Source organism: Arachis ipaensis, chromosome B7 (assembly GCF_059453495.1).
Source record: "Arachis ipaensis isolate K30076 ecotype BB chromosome B7, ASM5945349v1, whole genome shotgun sequence".
NCBI classification, from domain to species: domain Eukaryota; kingdom Viridiplantae; phylum Streptophyta; class Magnoliopsida; order Fabales; family Fabaceae; genus Arachis; species Arachis ipaensis.
The window spans coordinates 30,523,006-30,542,991 of record NC_142442.1 but is presented as its reverse complement, the minus strand read 5'-3'; the positions used below and the strand labels follow the sequence as shown (position 1 = coordinate 30,542,991).

Here is a 19,986-nt window from a genome sequence, read left to right as displayed (position 1 = left end):
ATATGCTATTATTCTATTAATTGATTGGTTTGATTATGATATTCATATTCTTGATTTGAACATTGCTGTATTTTAAAGTTTCAATTGTTCTTGTTATTTGATTGTTGGTTTGTTACATTTTAAAGTTTCAATTGTTGTTTAATGATTAGTACGCTGTTACAGTTCTTGTTTCGCATTGTTACAATGTCATTGCATTGTTGGTTCTGGTAGCATAATAAACATGGAACAAAGTTAAACATTGAACAAAGTAGTTGAAGGTTCTTGAATGTTGGTTCTTTGTTTTTTGGTTTAGGATTCTGTTAGTGCTACTCAGATTAAATTGTTGAAGGATTAATTTTGTTCACTACTGCTGTGTTGTATTCTGTTTTGTTACTTTTTTATGCTTTGCTGAAAAAAATTGTGCTGAAAATTTAAAACCTTGATCATTTTTGTTAATGTCAAAAAAAGTTTGTTAATTTTTGTTAAAATTATGCTAAAATCTTGTTAAAATTGTGATCAATATACTATGTGCTGAAAATATTGTCTTTGTTAATTTTTTGTTAAAATTATGTTGAAGTATAATCTTTTATTTGTAAATGATTGAATATTTATGATTAATTTGATTAATTTAATAATTTTTTTTATTTCTTCTAATGATTTTAATGAGTTCAATAGTGATAATTGTTCGGTAGGTCAGATACCGGACGGATCGGGTCAGGACTCTGGGGTCAACGCTTGGAATAGTGGAGAGGCTCGTCTGGTCGTGGTCTCCTGGTCCCGGGTGTGCGAGGTCCCGAGCACTTTGCGTGGAGAAGGGGGGGTGCCACCTGCAAAGACACTCCGACGCTCTTGTCAGAATATGTGCAGGCGGAAGGGAGATGATGTAAGAACGTCACGTACCTCGGGGGGAGAGCCAGTCTCCCCTTTATATACATGTCAGTAGTGGGCCCCTCAAGTGGACAGGCCCATACCCTCAAGGACGCTGTCCCACGGCTGTATGCAAGCCGTACGGGACGCGTGTCCGGGTCGGGTGGAGGACGCATTGCCGGGCCGGAGGGAACTCGGGTCGGGTTGACCCGCGTGAATTTGGGCCAGGCCGTAATAGTGCCCCCGACGCGTCAGCGATGGCCGCGGAGACCATTGGTGGCACGTGATGTCTTCGTTCGTGCGTTGTCGTCGTTGGCTGAGGTCGCTAGGTCAGAAGTTGAGGGGCTCAAAAAGAAGCTGAAGGCGACCAAGGATCAAGGAAAGAATGCAATTACTATGACTGAGGATGCCTTGAAGGCTCAAATGAAGATTGTGGCTCCCGACTTCGACACCTCTTCTATTGGGGTCTTTAAAATGATTCAAGATGGCAAGGTTGTAGATATGCTGAGGAAGTGATTCCTTGTAACTTTGTGTATTTGTCGTTTTGTTTGTTTTGAACAATTTGCTTGTCCGTTCCATATTTTGACGCTTTATAAGTTATCCTCGTTTGATTGCTTTGTGATTTGCGCTCGTTTCGTTGTCTTGTCGTGTTGCCGTTATCGTGTTACCGTTTATTCTGGGCGGGCTTATTTCTTGTGCCCGTCTCGCCGTTTTCACCTTTGGCAACAGTTCGGACCGATTTGGTCGCGTCGTCGTCGAATTGGTTAAGGCTTATGAGCCGTCTGGCTCCCGGGGTGATCAATCCCGGGGTGCCGTTTTAGGTTTTAGTCATGTGAAACAGATGTGAAGTAAGAAAATTTTAACAAGTAAAAAATTTGAACAAGTGAAAATTACTCGTCAGCTGGGCAAGTATTTGACAAAGTAAGTAAACAAGATGAATTAACATGTGGATAGGGCAAATATCAACTATCTGGCTAGGCTCCCTGGTCGGTGAGCCGGTGGGTCAAGAGTAGAACCTCTTTAGGTTACCTGCGTTCCATGTTCTGGGTATTTCCTTGCCGTCGAGTCTTTCGAGTTTGTAAGCGCCTTTGCCGAGTACCTCCCTTACCCTGTAGGGACCTTCCCAATTTACCGCCAGCTTACCTTCTCCTGGAGTCGGGACGCCGATGTCGTTGCGTCGCAGGACGAGGTCCCTTTCCTCGAAATCTCGTTTGAGGATTTTTGCGTTGTAACGCAGGGCTAGTCTTTGTTTCAGCGCCGTTTCTGTTAGGTGAGCCATCTCCCTTGTTTCTTCAATCAGGTCTTTCTCGACCGCTTCGCTCATGCCCGCGAGTAGTAGTCGGGGGCTTGGTTCGCCGATTTCGACTGGTATTACCGCATTGACCCCGTATGTTAGGCAAAAGGGAGTTTCCCCCGTAGCGCTTTGCTCGGTTGTCCGGTAGGACCATAAGACGGAGGAGAGTTCGTCAGCCCAGTTTCCTTTCTTACTGTCTAGGCGCTTCTTTAGACCAAGAAGGACGACTTTGTTTGCGGCCTCTACCTGCCCGTTTGTTTGGGGGTGTTCTATTGAGGAGAACTTTTGCTTTATCCCCAGGCCAGAGAGGAATTCCATGAACTTCTTGTCGGTGAACTGGGTCCCGTTGTCCGAGATAACGACCTCCGGGATACCGAAACGGGTTATCACCTGCCTCCACATGAACTTCCGGCAGTTGGAGGACGATATCGTGGCTAGTGATTCAGCCTCCACCCATTTGGTATAGTAGTCAATGGCGACAATGAGGTATTTGACTTGTCCTGGGCCGACTGGGAAAGGTCCCAGGAGGTCGACTCCCCATTGTGCAAAAGGTCGTGTAGTCGTTAGCGAGCTTAGCTCGGAGGCCGGTGCCTTGTGGAAGTTGGCGTTTTGTTGACACTTCGTGCATTTTCTGACGAATTCCTTTGAGTCCTTCATCATTGTCGGCGAGTAGTATCCTGCTCGGATAAGCTTCCTTGCTAGGGCTTTGCCCCCGATGTGGTGTCCGCAACACCCCTCATGTACTTCTTTAAGCACATAGTCTGTTTGGTCGGGGTGCAAACACTTCAATAGGGGCTGGCTGAGTCCCTTTTTGAATAGTTGTCCCTGTATGATTGCATATCTGGCCGCCTCCCTTCTTAAAGCTTTGGCTGCTTTCTCATCTTCGGGCAACTTGCCGAGTTCCAGGAAGTTGGTGATGGGGTCCAGCCATGAGGGGCTCGACTTCGTCAAGTGGAGGGCGACCGTTGGTTCCTTCACCATGCCTTGGATGAGCGACCGGTTACCCGATCCTGGCTTTGTGCTCGCCAGCTTCGACAGGAGGTCTGCCCGTGTGTTCCTTTCTCTTGGAACGTGCTGGACGATGACCTCCTGGAACTGGCTTGTCATTTCCTTAACCTTTTCCAAGTATTTTTGGAGGAGGGGGTCCCGGGCTTGGTAGCTTCCGTTTACCTGTGAGGTGTCGACTTGGGAGTCGCTGCATACTTCGACCCTCGTCGCCCCGACTTCCCGAGCCAGCATTAGTCCGCCCAGGAGAGCCTCATATTCTGCTTGGTTGTTCGACACTGGGAACTCGAACTTGGTCGATTGCTCATAGATGACCCCTGCTGGGCTTTCCAAGATGACCCCTGCTCCTCCGGACGTTTGGTTGGAGGCTCCGTCCACATGAAGCCTCCACCGTGTGCCCGTTTCTTCGGGAGGGTCCCCTGTTACCTCCACCAAAAAGTCTGCCATTGCCTGGGCCTTGATTGCATGTCGGGGCTCATACTGTAGGTCATATTGTGAGAGCTCGATGGCCCAGGTCATCATCCTACCAGCCAAGTCAGGTTTTTGCAGTATTTGTCGAATCGCCTGATCCGTCCTCACGACTATACGGTGACTCTGGAAGTATTGTCTTAACCTTCGGGAGGACACTAGGAGCGCCAGGGCCAGTCTTTCCAGTTTGCTGTACCTCAGCTCTGGTCCCTGGAGTGCCCTGCTCACGAAGTAAACGGGCTGTTGTGTCTTTGCTTCTTCTGTAACGAGGACCGCGGCAAGCGCTTCCTCGGTTACTGACAGGTAGAGGTAGAGCGGTTCTCCGGCTCTGGGTTTCCCGAGAACTGGTGGTGCCGCCAAGATTTCCTTGAAGTGGTTGAATGCCTCTTCGCACGCTGGGGTCCATTCGAACGTCATTCCCTTTCTCATTAAATTGAAGAAGGGTAGGGCTCTTGCTGCCGATGCGCCGAGGAAACGGGATAAAGCTGTCAATCTTCCGGCAAGTCTCTGGACGTCTTTGATGCAACCCGGACTCTTCATTTGAAGGACCGCTTGGCACTTTTCGGGATTGGCTTCCACTCCTCTTTGAGTGATCATGAAGCCCAGGAACTTTCCGGCCTCCATGGCGAACGCGCATTTGAGCGGATTAAGCCTTATGCCGTGTTGCCGTAGGGACGAGAAAACGCCGTTAAGGTCGCTCAGGAGATCGTCGGGTCGTGCGGTCTTTGCGAGTATGTCATCCACATAGACTTCTACTGTTTTGCCCATGAGTTCGCTGAATATCTTATTCATCAACCTTTGGTATGTGGCCCCGGCATTTTTTAGACCAAACGGCATTACCTTGTAACAATAGATGCCCCCTGGCGTTATGAACGCCGTTTTTTCCTCGTCGGGTCGGTGCATCGGTATCTGATTGTACCCTGAGTAGGCATCCATGAAGCTTAGATACCTGTACCCCGCCGCTGCGTCGACGAGTGCATCAATATTAGGCAGGGGGTAGCAGTCCTTGGGACAGGCCTTGTTGAGGTCAGAGTAGTCCACACACATTCTCCACCTCCCATTGTGTTTTTTAACCAGAACTACATTCGACAACCAAGTCGAGTTGTCCAGTTCCCGGATGAATCCCGCTTCTAAGAGGCTGGCCGTTTGCTTGGCCACCTCTTCCACCCTTTCCTGCGACATTTTTCTCCTTCTCTGGGCCACTGGTTTGGCTCCTACCTTTACGGCCAGGTGATGCGACATGAGCTGGGGATCTATCCCGGGCATGTCGGCAGGTGTCCAAGCAAAGAGGTCGGCATTGGCCCTGATCATTTCCATCAAAGGCTCCTTTATCTCGTGGGGGAGGTTTCTGTTTATGAATGTGAATTTATCGTCCTCCTCGCCGACTCTGAACTTTTCCAAGTCTCCTTCTAGCTCTGGTCTGGGTTTGTCGTCTACCCTGGCATCCAGGTCGGCCAGGAAGACCCCTGACGCTTCTTTGGATTTTTTCCTGAGAGAAAGGCTGGCGTGGTCGCAAGCGACCGCCGTTTCCAAGTCGCCCCTGAGGGATCCCACGGATCCGTCATCGGTGATGAACTTCATCACCAGTAGTTTCGTACTGATAGCTGCCCCCAGGTCGTTAATGGTCTTTCTCCCCAGGATGATGTTATAAGCCGTCGAATCTCGTAATATTACAAAGTCTGCCATGACTGTTCTCCGTCTTTGCCCTTGTCCCACAGAGGTCGGGAGTGTGATGATTCCGTCCGGCTTGATGAAGTGGTCTCCTAACCCTACCACACCGTGCTGGTGGGTCGTCAGGTCAGAATCTCTCAATCCCAGGGCATCGAAAATGTTTCGGAACATGAAATTTGAGTCTGCCCCCGTGTCTACCAGGATTCGTTTGACGAGGCCAGTTCCGACCCTAGCCGTGATGACCATGGGCGGACTTTCCGGCACCTCGTCGAACCATTGGTCCTCCGGGCCGAAAGAGATAGGTGGGAGACCCTTAAGATTTCTAACGGGTGAGGTGGAGACCGCTAGGACCTTGGCATCTTTCTTCTGCGCCGATTTCGACTTCGGGGCGGTATTCTTGGCCGTCACCACATTTACCACCGTGAGACCGTGGTCGTCACCCTCTGGTTCTTGTCGTCGCCTCGTTGGTCGGGATCTATCTTCGCTGTCGTGGTCCCGGTTGCGTCTCCTTGGTTCCCTTATAAGGTGGGAGAAATCGGCGAGTTTGCCGTCCCTGATAGCTTGCTCGAGGGCGTCCTTTAGGTCAAAGCAGTCTTGGGTCTTGTGCCCGTAACCCTTGTGATACTCGCAGTAGAGGTTCTTGTTTCCTCCCGTCCTGTCCTTCAGTGGTCGGGGCTTCGACAGTATCCCCTTTTCTGTTATCTGTTGGTAAACTTCAGTGATCGATGCCGTGAGGGGGGTGTAGTTGGTGAACTTCCCAACTCGGGGGAACGGTTTGGGTGGTTTACTCGGACCGCCGTCCCTGGCGTGTTCCTTTGGTCTTTCTCTGGCTTCAAAGTGCTGGGCTTGGTTGTAGGCGGGCTGCCGTTTATTGGCAGCCACAACCCGGCTGACTTCCTCGTCATTGATGTATTCTTTGGCCACGCACTGGATCTCTTGCATTGTCCAGACGGGCTTTGTGGTGAGGTGTTTCCTGAAGTTCTCATTCGAGAGCCCGTTCGTTAAGCACAAACTTGCCACCGAGTCCGTCAGACCGTCAATTTCCAAGCACTCGTCATTAAAACGGTCCAGGTATTTCCTGGTCGGCTCTCCGGGTCTCTGTGTCACCCCTAGCAAATTGATTGGGTGTTTGGCTTTGACAATCCTAGTCGTGAACTGAGCCAAGAAGGCGTGGCTGATGTCGGAGAATTGGGTCACCGAGCCTTGCGGGAGGTTGTTGAACCACCGTATTGCCGGGCCCGCTAAGGTGACCGGGAAAGCGCGGCATCTGACCTCGTCTCCCACTCCTTCTAGGTTCATCCTGGCCTCAAAGGCCGTCAAGTGTTCCAGGGGGTCTTGCGTTCCGTTATACTTCATGTCTGTCGGCTTGTCGAAGTGTTTCGGTAGTCGGACCTCGAGTACGGAACGGTGGAAAGGAGTCGCTCCTATTATGACGGGTCCTCGGGCAGTTCTTCTCGACTCGTCGTTCTCGCGGTGCGCCTCCTCGTCGCCCCTGTTCGACGCACGCCGCCTTTCGTGTCGGGCGTAGATAATGGGGTCCCGACTTCTTCTTCTGGGGCGTACCCGCCCCCCAGTGCTCTCCGACTCGTATTGGGGGCTCGGCGTGCGCCTCGAGCGGCTCCTTGAACGGGAACGGGTGGGGCTCCGCTCTGGGGAGCGTTGGTCGCGCTCTCTCTCTGCTAGCCTGCGCTCTAAGTCCTGCATTCTGTGGCGCAGTTCTTGCATTATCCTGGCGTGGTTGTCACCTGTCCCCCCCGAAGGGGCGTCTCTCGTAAGTTTGCGTCGCATCCCTTGGGGGCGACCTCTGTTGTTGCCGGGTTTCCGTCCCAACGGCGCCTCCCCCGAGCACGGGAGGCGCTACCTCGGAGCCTGTCCCAGTTTGGACCAGCACAAAATCCATGGACGATTTTCCCCACAGACGGCGCCAATGTTCGGTAAGTCGGATACCGGACGGATCGGGTCAGGACTCTGGGGTCAACGCTTGGGATAGTGGAGAGGCTCGTCTGGTCGTGGTCTCCTGGTCCCGGGTGTGCGAGGTCCCGAGCACTTTGCGTGGAGAAGGGGGGGTGCCACCTGCAAAGACACTCCGACGCTCTTGTCAGAATATGTGCAGGCGGAAGGGAGATGATGTAAGAACGTCACGTACCTCGGGGGGAGAGCCAGTCTCCCCTTTATATACATGTCAGTAGTGGGCCCCTCAAGTGGACAGGCCCATACCCTCAAGGACGCTGTCCCACGGCTGTGTGCAAGCCGTACGGGACGCGTGTCCGGGTCGGGTGGAGGACGCATTGCCGGGCCGGAGAGAACTCGGGTCGGGTTGACCCGCGTGAATTTGGGCCAGGCCGTAACAATAATATTAACTAACAAGTGATAAATTATTAATAATTAATGAGATCAAAGATTATATTAAATTTTAGTTGATGTAATGTTTTTAAATTTAAAAAATATTTTAAAGTTTATATTATTATTAGACTATAATTATATTTTAAAATATTTATTAATAATTTATTTATTATTTTATTATAAAATAATTTTTTTAATTAGACTATAATAGTATAATTAAATTAATTAGACTAATAATTAATTAGTCTAATTAATTAGGCTAATAGTCACCAAAAAAAATTAATTAGGCTAATAAATTAATAAACTAATAATTAAAACGGTTGAATGACGGTTCGATTTTCATCCTTGGTTTACATCTACCCACATACCACATTCAAGCTACACTCACAGTCACCAAGAACCAAGGTCATTGCCGTAATTTCGTAGTCAGCATTCAACAAACCCGCCCCGTCAGATAGTCAGTCACTGTCGGAACTCTTCTTCTTCCTCCTCCAGCGTCATGTCCCTTTTCTCCGCCCCCGCTCTCGGAGGAGCAGCCGCCTTAAAAGCCATTCCTTCGCCGCAAAAGAACCACCGTACCAGAACCTCCGATCAGCTCTACCTCCTCTCTTCGCAAATTCACTGGCTCAATGCCTCCCCTTCTTCCCTTCGTCCTCTTCGCTCCGTTCAACAACGCCTTCGAGTTCGGGTTTCTTCAAATGACGCTCACTTCAACTCCATTCCCGACAAGAACGAACCGTACAACCAGAAACGACAGCAGCAGCAGCAGCAACAGCAACTGGAACCGAGTTTTACAGAGTTCATCACTTCGGAGAGGGTGAAAGTGGTGGCGATGCTTGCTCTCGCTCTTGCTCTGTGTAACGCCGATCGCGTCGTCATGTCAGTCGCCATCGTGCCGTTGTCCCTCGCCAATGGCTGGAGCCGCGCTTTTGCCGGTGTCGTTCAGGTATCTCTTTCCCACACATGCACACCACATGTTTGAAGAATTGCATCCAAGTTATCTATTTTTAGTTTGAATTAGCATAATTTTGCATCCAAGATTCAAGAGAAGTTAATCAGTTCAAAATTGTTACAAGCATGTTGAGTAGTATCTGGTAAGTTTACTTGGCTCAAAGCCGATTAGTCTGAGACAACTAAAACTTACATTATTGGATGCTAAGTTCGGAACAGTTTCGTGAGAATTTTGGGAAAGCCAAAAAATAAATAAAATAATAAAAAAGGAAGTTTTTGTCATTTTGATTTGATAACTTAAGCCAAACTAACATTTTTCTGGTTCTTGATTGATGCTTCTTCAAAGTGTTTGAAGAACTCACTATGCTGATTAATATTCTGAGGAGAAATTTGGAGGTTTTCTTAATTGATGTTTGATGGGTGTGCATATCAGTCGTCTTTTCTCTGGGGTTATTTCGCTTCACCTATAGCTGGAGGTATGTTGGTTGATCACTATGGCGGCAAGGTGGTCATGGCTTGGGGAGTGGCACTGTGGTCGCTGGCTACTTTTCTTACTCCCTTTGCTGCGGAGAACTCGCTTTTGGCACTGCTTGCTGTTCGTGCTTTGCTCGGCATAGCTGAAGGAGTTGCTCTTCCTTCCATGAATAACATGGTGGCCAGGTATTGAACAGTGACATGGGTTTGATTTGTGCAAGTATTCATTTTCAGATGGCACCAAGAATATCACATTTTATAGTTATGATTAGTTTTTCTCATGACATGACTTGGTTGTCACTTCATGATGATTGTATATATGATAACTAGAATACGGCTATAAGGTTATGACTTATGAGTTTAATGCATGGCCTTTGATTTGTCAATTTGTGATGATTTTCTGATTTGCTGGAGCAAGAGAGGCTTGATCATGACTGAATTTTGTTCTTCCCTGTTAGATGGTTTCCTCAAACTGAACGCGCAAGGGCTGTTGGAATTTCAATGGCTGGGTTTCAGCTTGGATGCGCATTAGGGCTCTCACTGTCTCCAATCCTTATGTCACAAGGTGGTATATTTGGTCCATTTGTGATTTTTGGCTTGTCTGGGTTTCTTTGGGTCTTGGTATGGTTATCTGCAACGTCCAGCACTCCTGACCAAAGTCCTCAGATATCACAATATGAATTGGAGTATATATTGAATAAAAGGCAAAATTCTGTTGCCGTTGAGACAGCAAAAACCAAGAAAGTTAAAGTGATCCCTCCTTTCAGGCGCTTGTTTTCTAAGATGCCAACATGGTCTCTAATTGTTGCAAATTCCATGCATAGCTGGGTAATGCTTGATATTTATTGTACCTGATTATTTTATAATTGCAGGCATTCTTAATAGTTGATAAATTTTCATATTTGATAGCAACATTACCATTTATTATTTCCCAGCTAGAGACTGTTATTTCCATGCATGAAGTAATCCTCATCTTTTGTTATTCGCCAATAGAGAAATATAAGAGATAGTCCCGAAATATGGTTCTTGACCCCTTTCCTCAACATCATGATTATTCTCTTCATTATTTTGATGATTTTTTCATGCAAACTCTGTTATTTGTTTATTTATTTATTTATTATTTGTTGTCATTTCCTTAACTTCCCCTCTTCTATTTCACAGGGGTTTTTTATTGTTCTTTCTTGGATGCCCATATACTTCAACTCGGTAAGACTTATCCTATTTTATACTTTATGATTGTCAAAAGTCAAGCAATAAAGATTTAGAAATCAAAACTTCATGTTCCATATCTAAATAATTTCTCATCATAGGTATATCATGTGGATCTCAGGCATGCAGCATGGTTCAGTGCTGTTCCATGGGCTGTGATGGCTATCATGAATTACATGTCTGGCTTGTTGTCCGATATGATGATACAAAGTGGCACAAGTGTCACTTTGACTCGTAAAATTATGCAGGTACATCACATTCACTTATTGAACCAAGTAACCATTTTGAATGATTATTTGATACTTATGCATAAAATATCTTGCTAGGTTGGTCCCTATCTCAAGTTCTTTCAATACATCTCTTATTTTCTTAATCTATAAAATTTTTTTATTTTTGTCTTTGGCAGTTGTGATATTCTATTTCAGGAGAATTGAGAAATAACTAGTCAAATATTTGTCCTGGATATTTTCAAGGCTTTGACTCTATTCTATTCATATCATAGTTTGGGTTTAGCTTTTTCTCACTGGATATTAGTTTTAATGATGATGCTTATTCTGCACTCTCACTGCAGACCATTGGTTTTGTTGGTCCTGGAGTTTGTCTCATCGGGTTGGCAACAGCAAAGAATCCCTCCGTTGGTGCTGCTTGGCTTACTGTAGCTTTTGGCCTGAAATCTTTCAGTCACTCTGGCTTTCTTGTGAACCTTCAGGTATCTGATTTCAATCATATAAGAAATAAATAAATTCAGTCAAACATCGTTGAGTTCTCACTTAACATTTACTTTATTTATTATAACAGGAGATTGCACCAAAATATTCTGGCGTTTTACATGGTATGATTTCATCTTTATCTCGTAAGCGTGTGGGGATTGTATACACGTTGGTGTTATGAAACACATATCTAATGACATTGGATCTAGTGCAATCTAGTTTTGGTAAATGGGTAAGGGTAATTTGGTAGGTATGGTCTCTGATCTAGAATCAAGTATTGCTTAACAAGTGGCAGAACTAAATTGAAGAGCTACTCTGTGTGTTTAAAGTCTAAGAATGGAATTTGAAGCTGTGATACCATAGTTTAAAGCATCCATCAGTGCCCTTCACTTGGGTTGTGTTTGTGATTAAGGTTTTGGAGGAAGGGGGAGGATGGAAGGGTTTGAACATTGATGAGTAAAATGGGCTCATATTTACTTCCTTTCCCTTTAAAAATCTCAATTCACAAACACACCCATATTTCCTTAAGCCAAGGTAGATACAATGGTTGAATACCCTTGGATCCATGTATTGCATATTGTGGGAATATACCCTCACTAAAATTTGGGAACATGTTTAGAAATATATGGATATATACACTCGTTGCCCTCAAGATTTTATTAAATTTGACTGCATACATACTAGGATAACAATTATGTGAAACTTCTTATTCGATACCTATTATTTGCCCCCACTCTCAAAATTTTATGTGGTATATACAATACATGAAACTTCTGGATTTTCCTTTTAACATTACTTTCCTGGTTCTTACTGCACATGAGGGGGAAAAAACATAGGGTAACATAACGTGCAACATCTGATAAAAGCTGAGAAAATAACAGTCTACGTATTCTAGAATAAGATCTCTCATAAAGAAAACTTATTGATTCCTTGTTCTAGGAATTTCAAATACGGCCGCAACATTGGCTGCTATAATTGGAACAGTTGGAGCTGGCTATTTTGTTGAGCTAGTTGGTTCCTTCCCAGGATTTCTGTGGCTTACATCACTACTGTATTTTCTTTCTGCTCTTTTCTACTGCCTCTTCTCAACTGCAGAGAGAGTAAATTTTGATGATCCTGGTGAGTATAAATGTACGGCGGCATTTATCTTTCAACATTTCAATTTATTTAATTTTTTTTTGGTTCAGAGTATTATTTGCTTTTTTTGTAGCTTTCCAAGTCTCCTTGTATTAAATGCTGATGAAATTTATGTCAAACCCTCGTGACAGTTAGCTGAAGAGTATCAGAAACGGTATGCTGCATTGTACAGAACAATCTCTTGTAGTATATGAAAAGGAAATTAGATGAAGAATGGCAAAAATGGTTACATTGTGAAGTTGGTCTTTTCCTATAAAACAGACTCTAACCTTCTTCAATTACCTGGCGTATAACCATTGATGTATAATTGTATAGTTTGTTTTTGGCCACCCTTGATGGTATTGTTTTGGGTGCATTTGGAGTTGTGGGTTGATGTGGAAAGTATGCTAAACAGGGTATCCTTTTCTTTGCTTCTAAACATCTTTCTAATAATAACTGACTGAAGGATTTTTTTTTTTTAAAAAAAAAATCTAAAACATAGATTGTATCCATCTCTTATTTAATAAGCAGGGCTATTTATGGGTTTATTTAATGTAAATTCCATTAAGGCGTAAATTTTCATCCGATAATCATTTTAGTAATTGAACTTTAAACATGCTTAGTTTGGTTTTTATGTCTTATATCTGTGAATCAAATTGAATTTTTTTGTTGTCATCTTATTAATAGAAATTTTTTTATCTTTTTGCAATTCATTTGAATCTATTCTTAATATATAAAAGTAGATACATAAATTTACCCAAGTTACTTTTAAAACATCTTTTTCTTTCTACTAATGCTATGTCAGCAACATCACTTACTTGGCAAAATATTAGAATTAACCACTCAATTTTTGCCAAATCAACTATTATTTCCAAATCAGCAAAAAAAAAATACAAAAATTTGTAATCAAATTTGTAACCTACAAAAACATTGAATCCATATCCATATATTTATTATATCTCACCATTATAAACAATACAATAAATTTATAACTCCAATAATTAATTTATTAATTTCTATAAATAACTCATTAAATATAATAAACATTCATATTATAAATGTAATAATAATATTATTAATCATAATAAATTTTACGTTACAAATATTCAAATTCCATACTATTTGAACTACTTATATAAGTCTTTTATCACTATTTTTTCAAATGACATCAAATTTAGCACAAAAAATTTATTATATTTTTAAATTAAATTTACGAAAAAAATACTTAAATTAATTCTACAAAATATAGTCATTTTTAATATTTATTATATACTATCATTAATTTACCATCTGCGCATTGCGCGGGTCTCATTCTAGTTGTAATAGATAGGCAGATGGCTAGTTGGAATTGTTACAAGTGTTTAACTAGGAAATCAATTTTATAAAATTAAATTTCATTGTTGAATGGATTCAATCATTCAATAATCAATATGGTAAAATAACATGATCAGGTAAAAGATCTTAATTTCTACCTATACAAAAAAATTTTTTTGGTGACTAAACAGAAAAGAAAGAAAAAAACAGAGACAAAACCAAATTAATTGGCTAAGTTCATATCTAAATCTATTAGATATTGAAACTCACTCCATGGTTGACTTCAATTCGAGTGAATGTCTGCGATAGAAGCAGTTGTTTTAACCATACAATCTGCAACACTATTTGCATTCCTCTGAGTTAAAAGAATGGAGAATCTCCAATTCTAATTCATAATTTCCTGTATATGCTTTGCCAAATTTCATTCCAAAATATCCTTACCAAGTATTCTTTGGTTTACTAAGAAAAGCGCTTCTAAACAGTCTGTTTCACAAATAACCTCACGAAATTCACTATCCCAAACTAAAAGTAAACCTCTCCAAATCGCATACAATTCAGCAAAAAGAACACTACACACTTCAACTTTCCCAATGCAACCTTTCAACCAACATCCATCAGAATTGCGAATGATACAACCAAAACCAGCATAGCCAAAAGGAGCAAAACAACTAGCATCACAATTCAATTTAACAGAATGAACTGGAGGTGGAACCCAATGCAAACAAAGCGAAGGAGGAGACAAAGATTGATGCATAGCAAAAATAGTGTGGAACTCCCTTACTGAACTACGATTCAAACTCACCACTTTACCAGCACTCTAAGAGTCATCTGTATTAAATAAGTCACGATTCCTGCTTCTCCAAATCCACTAGATGGTTGAAAAGAAAAGAAAAATATTTCCACTCCTTGCACCTCTATAGAGCCAATCACGTAAATCCGAGTTATCTAAATACAGACCTAAAAGGTTCCAGACCTCCTTGGCACTAGGGCACTTCCGAAGACAATGAAGAATAGATTCAGAACCATTCTAACACCGATGAAAAGTGCTAGATAAAGTTAAGCCACGACCCAAACAAAACTCTGTAGTAGGAATAGCGTTATGAAGACTGAGCCAAATCAAGAACTTGTACTTCTTAGGAATATGCAGTCGCCATACCCATAACCAATTATCACGCTCATTACAGTCAAACTTTCTTTTGGCTAGCCAACTGTATCCACTTCTAGCTGAGTAGAGTCTAGAAGATGCCACACCCCACGACCAACCCGGACTCTCTCCAGCATTCAAATCCATATTATAAGCATTCAATCGTTGTTTGACATCTTCTGGAATGTTAGAGAAAATATCATGGAGATTCCATTAACCATCTTTCCAAACGTCTCTAATAGTTAAATCAGAGTTAGATCTATGTACAAAAGGGACATCTTGAGCAATTGGGCCCTCAATACTCCACTTGTCAAACCAAAAAGATTGATCAAGTGACCCAACGCACCAAGAGAAGGCATCCTTAAGAGCACCAAAAGCCTTTGAGATACTCTTCCAAACATGAGAAGCGTTGCAAGGGACAGGGCCATCTAAAACTCCCTCATTCCTCAGATACTTCGCCCTCAATAGAGCAACCCAAGGCTTGTCCAGATAATGAAAAAGTTGCCAAACCAATTTACCAAGTAAAGATATATTAACACACATAAGATCTCTAACACCCAGGCTACCAAATTTCTTTGGAGTGACCACAGTCCTCTAATTAACAAGAGAAAGACCTCTGCCATCAACTTGACCCTTCCAAAGGAACTGTCTCATCATAGAAGACAATTTATCACAAACCCAATTTGAAAAAAAAAGATACCTGCATATGATAAACAGGAATAGATGCTGCAACAGAATTGATCAGGCAAAGTCTCCCTACTTTATTTAGAAGCCTTCCTTTTCAATTATCTAATCTTCCCCTCACCTTTTCAATCACCAAATGAAAAGAAGCACTACTGGTATGAGAATGATTAAGGTTAACTCCAATATATCTTCCTAAGTCCAAAACAACACGTATTGAAGAAACGCTAGTAAAAATATCTCTTCTATGAGCAGTCACATTTTTAGAACCAAAAACTTTAGACTTTTCAAGATTTACTTTCATGCCAGATGTCTTGCAAAAAAATGTTAAAAGAATGCATGACCATTTGGGCTTGACTCTTTGTAACCTGACAGAAAAGTAAGAGATCATCTACAAACATCAAATAAAAAAATTTCAGACAACCCCTAGTGACAGAAGCTGGTTTCCACACACCCTCAATCACTTTATGAGATATATAGCAAGCATGTCTTTCCATAAAAAACACAAATAAGTAAGGAGACATTGGATCACCCTGTCTAAGCCCCTTCTAGGAGCAAAACTATCCAATCTATTCCCATTCCACATAATAAAAAGAGATGATGCACATACATAATTCATAATCAAATTAACAGTGATGATAGAAAAACCAAAAGCAATGAGAGTACTCTCCAAAAACCTCTAATCCACCCTATCATAAGCTTTTTCAAGATCAATTTTAAAAGTAAGAGTACCTTTCTTGGATTTTGCGTGCTTCACGAAATTCAGAATTTCTTGGGCCACAATAATATTATCAGGAGCACCACGATCCGGAATAAAACCTCCTTGTAAAGGACTAACAATATCTGGAAGAAAGGGTTGAAGTCGATTAGTCAATACTTTGGTGATAATTTTAAATAAACAACATTACACAAGCTAATAGGCATGAAATCCTTCATAAAGGTAGGGTTATCAATTTTAGGAATAAGTACAATCAGAGTTTCCATGATGCTAGGATTTAAGTACTCTCCCAAAAAAGCACTCTAGACAATATTCTAAATCTCAGTGCCTACTATCTCCCAATATTCTTTAAAAAAAATAAGCTTGAAAGTCATCTGGACCAGGGGCCTTAAAAGGGCTCATATTGAATACTGCTGACTTGACTTCCGCAAAAGAGACATGGTCAATTAACTTAGCACAAGCATCGGTGCTTAGAGTGGGCATCGGAACATCCCATAAACAATCAACCTCAATCTCTTCCGTTGTACCAAAGAGATTCTTGTAAAAAGAGAGGGCTTCTTCCTGGAGAATATCTGGATCAGTAGACCAAGACCCATCTCTAACATATAATCCATGTACTCTATTATGGTTTCTACGCACCAAAGTCTGAAAATGAAAGAATTTAGTATTTCTATCCCCATACTTGACCCACTGCTCTCTAGATTTTTGGTTCCAAAAAAGTTCCTCTTGTAATAAAAGCTTATTGTAATCTTCCCTCATTTCAACTTCTTTAATTCTCAGAGACAACACATCGGTAACCTTCAAACGTCGTTCAATCTGATCAATCTGATATTTCAGCTTACTTTTTCGCACAAAAATATTTCCAAAAATCTTTGAGTTAAAGTCCAAAGAAACCTATTGAACCAACTTAAGCCTTTCAGTAACGCCTCCAAACCCTTGATTCCAAGCCTTACTAATAATATGTTTATAAGAAGGGTGTGTTGCCCACGCAGCCTGGAACCTAAAAAGACAAGAACCTTTCACTTTGGGGCCACCATGACAATGAACTAAAATAAGGCAATGATCAGAATGAAGCCTGCTAAGAATTTCAGAATAACCCTCAGGAAATATTGTCATCCACGCCTTATTAACTAGTGCTCTATCCAACTTTTTAGCCAAGTCCCTACCAGCCTGAACTGTTCTATACCAAGTATATCTCCTACCAGTCACTTTAAGATCAAAGAGTTCACAGTCATCTAGAGTAGTAGCTAATAGACTAGCTCTGTGAGAAGAAGAATAAGCACTCTCTTTGTTTTCTCTATCTAATTTAACATTAAAAAAGGGTGTTTGCTTCGGTATGATGATAAATTCATATGTACCGATACGTTTAAAATATGGACAAATAATAACAAGCCATGTGGAATTTTCCACATTAGCATCTAATTTTTTTAAAAAATATATATTATATCACTACTTTTACTAAAACACCCTTTTAATTAAATAAAAATAAAAATATTTTTTATTTAATTTTTCAAAAAGCTTAAACATCCTTACTTTATTCGATTAGACAAAAATACCCTTTTAAATCAATCAAAATTTAAAATTCAACTAATCTTAATTTTATATTTTCAAATAATTTAAACAACAAAACAAAAATATATCTGAGAAACAAAAAAAATAAAAAATTATTCTTTCATCTAGGTTTCAGAAACCCTCTTCAACTTCTCAAGTTTTCTCATGTTCTTCTCTCCTCTTCGTATCTCTCTCTCTCTCCCCCCTGGTGCTCGGTCTCCTTCATCTCTCTCACGGTGGTGCCGCACTGAAGAGCTCTCCCTCTCTCGTCTTCAGTCTCACAATCAAGGTTGTCGTCGCTCTTCGTGTCATCGGTCATCACCGTCTCGCACCATCCCTACGCTTCATCACCATCGTCAGTCTCTCCCTTCCGGTAAATCCCTCTCTGTGATTTCTGTGATTTTAATTATTAAAGCATTGTTGTAATTTTTGTAATTAATGTAACTTGGTTTGATTTCTGTGATTTTATATTAGTTGTTAATTTTGACAAAATGAAAAACTTAAGCATCAATTTTATATTAGTTGTTGTTAATTTTCATACAATCACATCCACGCTTAGCTCAGAGGGAAGCTCGTGAAAGATACGAGACTGTCCCTGCTTCAGCTCAAAAGGGACGCTCATCTTGTTCTTGTTGCTGAGAACAGCCACCACAGGCTTCCAAGAAGAAATTGTGGCGGCATTTAAGTTGGAAGAAGCAAAATGGTGATTGTGGAACCCGGAAACAGAAACACCCAACATTGACATTATTGTCATGCTTCTCTACTGTTTGACTTTTTATCCTTTCTTCAACCTTCACATCTCTTAGCTCCTTCAATCTTATTAATATTTTGTTTCCTTGTTGAAAACAACATTTTCCTCCATGGTGGACGGGAAGAACAAAGATATGTCCACTTCCGAGCTATCTGGTGGGGTAAGGATTCACTATATTTTCCAATCTATCTTTGTGAATAGTTTAAAGGTATAATCTGATATTTACATATGGCATAAAGCTCTAATAGAAAATGAGATATAGGTATAAAGTGACACAAAGATGAGGATATAGATATTTCTAAGTTTTATGGCACTACATGACAAATGAGTATGAAATTAACTTAAAAACAGAATTCTGAAGTTAGTTAGTTATTATAAAAATGTTTGTATTTATGTAGATACTATTTTCAATCTATCTATCTTTCCTTGCTTCATCATCTTTTCCTTTGATGATGCAGCAAGCTGTGGCAATGCAATAGATGCAATTTCAGCAAGCTCTGCTTATGCAACAAACCATGACTGCACAACAGGCTGCCAATAAAGCCACCACCATGAAGTCTGCAACAGAGTTAGTGGCAACCCGAGCTACTGAAATAAGTAAAAAACTGAAAGTTGATGGACTTGAAATTGAAGAGAAAGAAACAAAACAGAAATCCAGGTCTGTTTACTTTGTCAATTTTTTTCTAGTGTAATTGTTCTACCGGTGCTTCTTGACTATTCATTTTCAATATTTTTATTGTTGCAACTAATTCATTTTAGGATGCCCTGCATAAGTATCATGAACCCATTAGAGTAAAGCTTGAAATAGATTTATAAGTTTGGTAAAAGTGCCTGAGGTTTCTGTCATTTTAATGTGTTAAGGAAAAAAATCATAATCTTGTCGCCATTTTAAAAGTTCCCATTCGGTGATATATGTTTTATCATATTTAAGAGTTTTGGATTTAGTGTGAGTGTAATGCATCCTTTGCTTTTTTTATCGATATATATATATATATATATATATATATATATATATATATATATATAAGAGTAGCATATCTCTTTATTGTGAATATGCATTGGAACAAGCAAAGTTTAGATTGTAGTGACAATCTTGTTTGTATATTATTTCTTTTTGTCCTTCATTTTCATATGCTAACAAAGGTCTTTAATTCATTAATTCAAGCTTGTAGCTGGTGTATGTTTCTAAGGTAAACAAAATAGACCTTTTTTTATTCCATATCATCTTTTAACAACACATGATTTCACAATTTAAAATCTTATTCACCAACAAGAAGCTAATAATTACATTAGGTATGCTTTTGAAGTTAAACAACTTGAAGTTTGACCTTGCATTCTTAAGCAGAGGAGTAAGACAACCAGGAAAAGCAATAATCAGGAATAATCTGCAGGATTATTATTATTATGGTGAAGAACTCGGTTATGAAGCTTGGAGACAATTCAAATTGTCAGGATACGAGAACGAGGCATGGCTCTTACATGGAGAGTGAAACAAAAATACTGAAATTTGTGGGTCCTAGTAAGCTCTATGGAATTGGTTCACAAAAATTGTTCAATGTTTTTGAGTGTTTGCTTTTCCAAGTTGTGTTCAAAGCACTGTTTTATTTTTGTTTTTTATTTTATCTGATAAATAATGGGCACTTATGCTCTTGAATCAAGATCTGTTGATTTCACAATGAATCCTGAATCTTAAACAATATAATTATTTACTAGAATACATTATATAGTATAATTAATTTG

The 19,986-nt window shown here is 41.1% G+C and overlaps 2 protein-coding genes across 3 annotated transcripts; one reads left to right on the top strand and one right to left on the bottom strand.

The window, feature by feature from the left end:
- The first annotated feature begins 7,974 nt into the window (after positions 1 to 7,974).
- On the top strand, positions 7,975 to 12,526 carry PHT4;3 (phosphate transporter 4;3). 2 transcript variants are annotated; one of them, XM_016311354.3, is made up of 9 exons: positions 7,975 to 8,573; positions 9,012 to 9,238; positions 9,511 to 9,880; positions 10,214 to 10,258; positions 10,363 to 10,509; positions 10,833 to 10,970; positions 11,060 to 11,093; positions 11,911 to 12,090; positions 12,240 to 12,526. In XM_016311354.3, the coding sequence occupies exons 1-9, from the start codon at positions 8,127 to 8,129 to the stop codon at positions 12,245 to 12,247; spliced, it is 1,596 nt and encodes a 531-aa protein (XP_016166840.1). In that variant the 5' UTR covers positions 7,975 to 8,126; the 3' UTR covers positions 12,248 to 12,526. The 2 variants fall into 2 exon arrangements, with proteins under 2 accessions (XP_016166840.1, XP_020963212.1); XM_021107553.2 differs by having other exon boundaries at positions 7,983 to 8,573; positions 12,182 to 12,526.
- A 3,766-nt stretch (positions 12,527 to 16,292) lies between these two features.
- Positions 16,293 to 18,240, bottom strand: LOC148550714 (uncharacterized). The gene is made up of 3 exons (XM_088494591.1): positions 18,081 to 18,240; positions 16,848 to 17,245; positions 16,293 to 16,742 (listed from the first exon to the last, which is right to left on the bottom strand). The coding sequence occupies exons 1-3, from the start codon at positions 18,238 to 18,240 to the stop codon at positions 16,293 to 16,295; spliced, it is 1,008 nt and encodes a 335-aa protein (XP_088350717.1).
- Positions 18,241 to 19,986: the final 1,746 nt, after the last annotated feature.

Excerpts from the sequence above, each read along its gene's own strand:
- LOC148550714 (XM_088494591.1), bottom strand. The coding sequence starts at position 18,240 with ATGTCAATGTTGGGTGTTTCTGTTTCCGGGTTCCACAATCACCATTTT. Across the intron at positions 17,246-18,080 it reads GCTGAAGCAGGGACAGTCTC|ATAGAGAAAACAAAGAGAGT; the intron begins GTATCTTTCACG and ends ATGTTAAATTAG. Across the intron at positions 16,743-16,847 it reads TTACTGAAAGGCTTAAGTTG|GTTACCGATGTGTTGTCTCT; the intron begins GTTCAATAGGTT and ends CGACGTTTGAAG.